Source organism: Lactuca virosa, chromosome 1 (genome assembly GCF_052849685.1).
Source record: "Lactuca virosa cultivar CGN04683 chromosome 1, Lactuca_virosa_CGN04683_v6, whole genome shotgun sequence".
Taxonomy (NCBI): domain Eukaryota; kingdom Viridiplantae; phylum Streptophyta; class Magnoliopsida; order Asterales; family Asteraceae; genus Lactuca; species Lactuca virosa.
Window position 1 is genome coordinate 163,391,647 of NC_136426.1, and position 8,433 is coordinate 163,400,079.

The following is an 8,433-nucleotide window of genomic DNA, read 5'->3' on the forward strand; positions in this document are numbered from 1 at the left end:
AAGGTGGGTTTAGTCCACTTGTAGAGGTGTGCTTGAGAGATGTAAAAGTGAGTGTGTAAGTGTGTGTTATTTATGTAGTCTAGATCTAGATCCTTTTTGTGTAACACCATATACAATCAATACATCTCTTGAACACCCAAATCACCATGTTCATTGTGCAAACTTTAATTTCGCATGCCAAATCATGGTCTTATGTCACTACAATTTCGCTAGAGAGTCATCACCACGTATTTTTCTAGGGAGTCATCACCACGGATTTTGATAGGAAAGCATCACCATGGATTTTGCTAGGGATTTATCACCACGAAATTTGCTACAACAATCTGGCTATGGATGTAACATCTTGATATTGAGGTATTTTCATTTTAAACCATAAGTATGAGAATTTATTTCATTTTAGACCATGGATGTGAATTATATGCAAAACTGGACCAAAATGGCATTTTCGTAATTTTGGGAGTTGGTGCGTACGTTGGGCATTCCCCTAGGAACGTTGGGCGTAAGTGGCCAGAGTGCAAAACCTAATTTTTAGGGTTTGGACCCTATTTAAGCATCCTTAAGTCCCAACCCTGCCTTCTTTCATCAGCCTCCAAACCACCTTCATCCCCAAGCAAACCCTAATCCATTTTTAGAGCATTTTTTTAGCATTTTATGTGTGTTTTGGTAACCTTGAAGGAGAGAGGAAGAAGAGAAGATCATCTTGGAGGAGTGAGACTCTTTGGATCTAAAATAACAACATCATTTGGCATCATTTGGAAGTAAAAAGCTATGAACTTGATTAAGAGTTGTTTAGATCTTGTTTAGTTATGAAATGGTGTTCTTTTGGTCCCATAAGCTTGGTATTATGAGTATAGATTACTCTAATCCATATAAGTTTTCCTTTCAGACGTTTTAAAGCATTTAGAAGCATAAAAATGTAATCTTTATTGTTAGTTTCCTTCCATGCATGCGTTACAAGGTCTTAATGGGTTAAGTAGTTAGAGTTTTTAATATTGGGCACTTAATGGACATGCAAGACCATAAAGTTGGAAACTTTATGATTAAGGACGTTATTTTAGGGATAGATCTGGAATATGGGAAAAAGAGCTTAAGGATTAAGCTCTTAATAAGAAAGGAAAGGAGTCCCTTACGAACGTTGGGCGTAGCCCAGGAACGCTTAGTGTTCGAGGTCAACTCAGCCGCGTTTTGGTCAATGCTCGTGTACGCCAAGCGTACAAGCTGCGTGCGCTAGGTGTACTCAGCTATGTTGACCAGGTTTGACTTTTTGACTTTATGACTTTGACCAAGTTTGACCTAAGGGTATTTTGGGTATTTTGAGTTGTATTTGAGATTGGTCACTATTTGATGAATAGGTGACGGTTAGAGCTGATATTCGGAGCGGAGACCAATTCAGCTACTTGTTCGGACTAAGGTGAATTTTACTCATTATACTTGTGGGTCGAAGGCACCAATACCGGCCCACTAGATTATGTATCCTAGTATAGAGGATGTTGATATGTCATAGTAATCTGTTAGATCGGTATCCTGGTAAATAGGATGTAGTATGCGGTAGTGATCTGTATATCTGCTTGTTTGTCTGTTGACTGGTTATAAGTTTATCTGTTTGTTGGATATATGTTATATGTTATGTATATATCGACATAGTATGGTTGGGTTGAGGTAGTACTGCTTTGTGCGGTAGCCAATAAACCTGAGAGCAAGCCATACATAAGCTGTAGGCCTGAAGGGCAAGCCAAACTTATGTTGTGGACTCAGGAGCAAGCCAAATATGAGTTGTGGGCCTGAAAGGCAAGCCAGACTCTTACTGTGGGATCAGGGGTAATCCAGTATGTTAGTTTTGGACCTAATATAAGTTGTTATATGTTTGTGTGTGTTGGTACTTTGGGGGAACTCACTAAGCTTTGGCTTACAGTTTCAGTTTATTGTTTCAGGTACTTCACATGATCGTGGCAAGGCGAAGACGTGATCGTGCACATCCTTCGGTTTTATGTTATTTGGATTTTGGGATACTCTGATTACTAAAATACACTTTCGAAACAATGGTTTTGCAAACATTTATGGCTTTGGGTTGTTTTTAAAAAGTTCAAATTTATTGTGATTTTTGGGGTGTTACAATGGAAGTTGCTATGGATCCACTAAAACTGAATTTGTGATGGAATGAATGCAAGATTAGCTACGAAAAATGGACTACGGAATTCGCAACGGACGCACTGCAACGGAATTCGTTACAGAATCCTTCTATGGAAAAACGCGACGGAATACCCTCTACTACGAATTTCATTACATTGTCACATTTGCGACGGAATTATAGTTTTCGTTGCAAACCCTTCGCTATGCGTTTTTTAGGGATGAAAATGGGTCGTTGTAAATTCCATAGCTATTGGTCTTTTGCAACAAAATTTTAACTTTTTGCAATGGATTCCTTCCCAAGCAATATCAACTTTTTCTTATAGCGAAAGAACCCATGCTTCCAAAGTAAGATGTTCTTATTAAAATAAGCAACTAGGTCATTCTTGTATCCTCCTAGACCATTCTCGGTTTTAATAATAAAAAAAAATAATAATACTTTTCACTTTTCTTACTTCTATAAGTTATGCACAAATGTTTATAAAACCAAAACCCATTTAGTCCAAAAAGATGTACATTATTTCATTTATCATACCTTATGATATAAAGTACGATACTTTCATTGGAAAATATTATTTTCGTAAAATAAACAATTTTCAATACATTGCAAAAGTTATAAATATTTATAAGAATCAAATTCTTATAAATAATCAGTTTGTGTATCCTTTTTATGACCTTATATGATCATATGTTATTGGCAAGATCATTTTAAAATGATTCTTGAGAATAAAGATCCAACAACTTATTTTATCATGAAAATATGAGTTGAAGTTATCTTGGTTGATGATTATGTGCGGTGTCGTACGAAATCATATTCGGTTCCTCGAAAGTTATACGTAAGTCATGATCAAACAAACAACACATAGTAAAACAACAAAGAGTAGACACCTCAATTAGCAATGTTGTTTAATTTTGATGCCTTAATATAAACGAAAACGCAAAAATCAACAACCAATAACAAACAAAAGAACAAATCAATAAGAAAACTCACAACTCAACAACTATACATATAAATGAGCATAAACAATTCATTTGTTGAACATATTATCTAAGAAACCTCATTTATACACCAAAGCACGACCGGTTACAATGGCAACTGGACGATCAAAAACTCACAATAAATAGACAAACACAAGACGTAACCGCAACCCGGCGAAGAGTCATTCCCAATTGAATGACACGTTAGAAAACGACCACATGCTATTTTTCACAAATAGCGTTGAATTAGACATGTCATATGACGTTGAGATGTGGTGCTTTTGACAGCTCATCAAAAGTCTTTTTAAGTTATATATGATATAAATTATTTTGCTTCCTTAAGCAACTCACTTTCCGACTTTATAAACGAGTCCGACTCGAAACTCTTTATTGTTGGAATTCACCTTTTAGTTTATCTCACTCTAATAGTATCAAGAATATCATGTAAGACCACCTTTATAGAATGTGATCCAGTAACTAAAGGCACATTCCCAATAAAATACCCTTTTGAAATGGATCCAAAGTAATATAAAATACCCTTTTGAAATGGATCCAAAGTATTAACACATTACCTCACTTACTAGCAATGATACCCCTTTAATTTCAACCAAGACTAACATTTCTTTAACCATAAAGTCCTTAGACCACGACATCATTTCCTCGAACAACATTCTCATCTTAGACAATAAACATTTTACATATCATATAAAACTACAATTTCACTCCTCTTTTATATGTATTTCAACATTTTCATTATGATTAGAACCCAACACCCATAGTTACATGAGCATACGATCTAGAGTTCCCCATCCCTTTACAATCCTTTTGAGATGTTTCATGTCTTAATACCATTTTCCCAATTCATAGAACCTCATCATGAGAACCATGATTCTTATGACATCCAATCCAAATAGTACATAAGTCACAAGCCGACTTTTCCCCATGATTATTGTTAATAACATTTTTAAATTATATTTTAAATTATTAACAATATTGATTTTAACTTTTTAAAATAATTTGATGAATAAGAGGGTGTTGACATCAACAATGACTGTGATCACAAATCACCTTTTGGATAAGTTAGCCGCATTTGCTTTTGGCATTGAAACGGATTGGATCGCTAATTAAGTGCCCAAAATTGATGTTTCTATTTTTCAATATTATTTAATATTTGATAGGTAATTTCTTAATTAACGACAACTTTTGATTGTGATATTTTTCCTAATCAAATTCAAATTATATATTAGATATTAGATTAATCTCTATTATAAGTATTCGATTTGTATACCTAATAAATATCTATTAACATTTTAATAAAACTGAATCCTAACTGATTTTTTTTTTCCAAAAAACTGTAATTATAAAACTTCCATTTGTTTCTTAACGTGTAATTTTATAAATTTATAATTTATAATAGTTTCATGACATATAATTCATTTATTTCATAACTTCATACCTACCAATTTCATAACGTCAATGTGACGACAAATTACACTACGCCATGCATATTTCACAATGAATTATGTTTGTTGTTAAAATTGTTCAAATTTTGATCATCTTATCACAATTATCATTTTTTGGACATTTATTATAAAATAATCATTTTTTTAAGAAAAAAAAATTCATCGATTTTCCTTCATAAGGGAATTTTTAAACAAATTTTTTTTTTCGAATGACAACCATTTCGCAAAAAAAATGATATCATTTTATAAAAAAAAAAAAAAAAAATACTTAACTTTGTGGAAAAAAAAATACTGTTGCTTTTCCATTATGATTTAATAAAATATTACTTTGAATTTACTGTATACATTAAGATATTATTTATAAAACATCCACGAATACATTGTCTAAGAACAAAGAATTATTTTATGACACATGAGGAATATATATAAAAAGACAAAATGTGAGGCCAAATTTGTAATTCACACTATACTCAAATCGAATCTCATAATTACAAAAAAGAAATGAAGAAGAAAAAAGAATAAAAATATTTTGGTATCAGTAAAATATGAATAATCATATAGTAATTATTGATAAAAGTATGAAGGGGGAGATACCAATGGTGGCAAAATCGTGTACTTTGAGGCCCAGTCAAACCAATCTGCGACTGGGTCAATGACACCAGTCATCAAAATCAATGGTGAGCATTGGGCCTCCCGAAATCGGCGAATTTTCTTGATCTGTTTGGGCAAAATGATTTTATGTTTGAAAGATGAGGCTTCACCGGAGCTCTGGTTTCGCCTGATAAACCGCTTTCCAGCGGTGGTGGCGGTGGCATACCCTTCTGATTCCATTGCCGGTTAGGACTTGCACGAACCAAGGGGCTCAAACAGAATGTTAAACCGGATAAATTCCTCACGTGTCCGGCACCGCCGCCGCGCCGGCCGTCTGGATGAGCCGGTGTTCTTCTTGGTGTGTTTTTCCATGACTCCGGCCTTGACTCATACCCGCTTGTTACATCGAATAAATCATCTTCATTTCCTCCGTCGCAATCTGAGTTTCTCACCGGTGACATTCCCCGATCTCGGCAGTACTGTCTCCGGACCACACCGATTCCGCCGGTTACTTGAGATTCATCAGCATAAACAGGTTGCTTCCTCCGGTTACGACCACCACCGTGTACAATGCTTGAGAACCACGAAGACGACGACGTTGACGTTGACGACGTGGCATTACCACCACCGCTCGGTTCCCTGAAAGTCGAATCTGATGCCCTGGGATCCGAAACCGAATCCACCGAGTTTCGATTCTTAGATCTGAAGGGAAACGTAAGCAACCGAATCAAACTCCGCTTCTTATTCGAATGAACGCCGGTGTTGTTGTGACCTCCGGTAGTAGGTCCTACCTGGGGAGTTCGATAAAACAGTTGATCCGAGAGGCTATGGTTATGACGAGGAGCAGCAGGAGTATAAGGATGATGATCCTTTCGTCGATCGTTATGAGACAATACAGTAGCTCCGGCAGAACGATCGGACTTCCGGCGGTTGTTTAACGGAGAATCAAAGCGAGGAAACACTGGTTTCCCGTCCAAATTGCGTTGTTTTCCGTCTAGGTTTTGACCACTCTGTGCTTGAGCATGAGCTTGTTCTTGAGCTGCGATGAGATACAACAGACGTTCCCGGAGACAACAAGCGCATACGCCGACGGCACTGCTGAGATCGGTGTAATGCTTCTTACACCTCATTTATGGATGTAAATTCTATACCTCTCTACACTTGATTTCAAGTAAATCGGCAGAATTAGCTTCTAATTGTTGAATATTTGTATCTGTTTCCTTGTTAGTTCTTTGGGGATTCAACGCTCCATTGATTAGCGTTTAAGCGTTTCTCTAATTGACGATGAAAACAAAGATTGTTCAGACTTTTAGAGAGATTTCGTGCTTGTCTTCTATCTTCAATGTGATTTTATTTCAGAAATTTACAGAGGGAGAAGAGAGGATTTGAGAGAGATAGAGAGAGAGAATATGGGAAGAATCACTGATTATATATTTGTTCATACAAATTGGGGGTCGTGTGCTAAAAGGTTGTATTTCGTTTTTAGTCCCCTTAGTTTCATTTTTTTTATTATTATTACAAACAAGACTTTTCGTTGTATATATAAATACTTGAAAACTTCATCAAAAATATATTCTTCATTAAAAATATAATATTGGAACTATTAAGACTTCCTCATAAACATTAGTTTCCAGAAGAATAAGTGAGATGGTTGAAATTTTAAATTGTCTACTTATCTTATTAGAAGAATAAGTGAGATGGTTGAAATTTTAAATTGTCTACTTATCTTATTTTTTCCAGAAGAATAAGTGAGGTAGAAAAATAAGTGAGGTAGTTGAAATTTCTAATCTTCTACTTATTTTTTAAGCATTAGAATACTTTAGTTATCATCGTACAACGAGTGAGATGAAAAATGGACAACAAGTTGCGCTGCTAATTATTTTTTCTACTTATCTGGTTTTACGTAGGTAACAACAAAATATGATTTTATAAAAATTATTTGAAATTTAAACATTTTAGAATGAAATAAATCTCCAATTTAAAACTCAAAAGTTTTAACATTTTGTTAAAGAAAATTAAGCTTTTTCTTATCTGGCCGATTAGTGATATAAGTGGCCATGGATGAATATGTATTTGAAAAATAAAGTTATCATTTTCATAATATGAAAAATAATTAAAAGTTTTAAGGTTTAATACTTTTTTGACAATATCATGATCTAAATGGCAATATAAAAGTTGGTTGATGCATTTTCAAGGGACATATATTATTATGGTTCATAATTATATTATAGCAATTTATTATCTATGAGATCTTGATGTATAGTGTTATAAGATGATGTAACATGCATATGATATTTTTAAACATGTCACTTTGTAGTTGAAGTCTGTGAGATTCGAACATGATCAACTTCATTTTAAAGCGTTACATACAAAATGATCACCATTAAAGCACCTTAATGATGGTATATATCTTATTCATATATACTCTCACAATTATAAGTTGATTAACTAAATAACATATTGGAGCAAGGCAAATTAATGCACATAGGTACAAGATCTAGATGACCTTAAAATGAAACTCAAATCTTCAAAGTGTAAAGCTTTAAACTTTAAGTGTCAAATTTGTAATAAACTTAAAAGTAAGGGGGTGTATAGAACAATTGTTCGGTTAGGAAAACGATAAACTGACAGCGTGATGTACAGAGGAGGATTGATCCCATGGAATACACGTACTACTTTTCGCACAATCCATATTAATAAGTTAATAACAGTAATATTCTTTTTATCAAAAATAATGTTTGGTTCAATATTAATTTCGAAAAAAAAAAAAATAATGTATAGAGCCAACAAATAATATACGAATGTATCTAAAGATATCGACTCTAAATAATAATTACGAAAAACAGTGTAAAGCAGGCCTAAAACATGACCAATAAATATATTATTTTTTAAGACAACCGATAATAAAATATATTGTTTTTTTAATTAAAGAAAGAATATGTCAAAATGCAAATGCAAATTCAAATGTTCTGATTCTGCTTCTATCTCTTTTTTAATCGTCGATTGCTGAAAATAGTTGGATCTATAACATCATGATTAATTAAGATAATATTCTTTAATTAGTTTTTTTTTATTGTTGATTCATCATTATATATTGATTTTAAGATATTTTATTATTTGCTTAATTAGAGTCTTCGGTACAAGTGCTACTAGTTTATTGATCTATCCCGACTTTATAATATATTAAGAGTACTAAAAATCATGAGCACTTTTGTAGTTATTGCCATACTTGATATTCACCTATAGTGAATTAAAAAAATGCCACTTCAAACAC

General features: G+C 33.6%; 1 protein-coding gene across 1 annotated transcript; it reads right to left on the reverse strand.

Annotated features, from left to right (window-relative positions):
* Positions 1 to 5,009: 5,009 nt before the first annotated feature.
* LOC145160806 (uncharacterized) lies at positions 5,010 to 6,578 on the reverse strand. Its single transcript, XM_079080144.1, has one exon. The coding sequence runs from the start codon at positions 6,287 to 6,289 to the stop codon at positions 5,240 to 5,242; it is 1,050 nt and encodes a 349-aa protein (XP_078936270.1). The 5' UTR covers positions 6,290 to 6,578; the 3' UTR covers positions 5,010 to 5,239.
* Between the last annotated feature and the right edge of the window lie 1,855 nt (positions 6,579 to 8,433).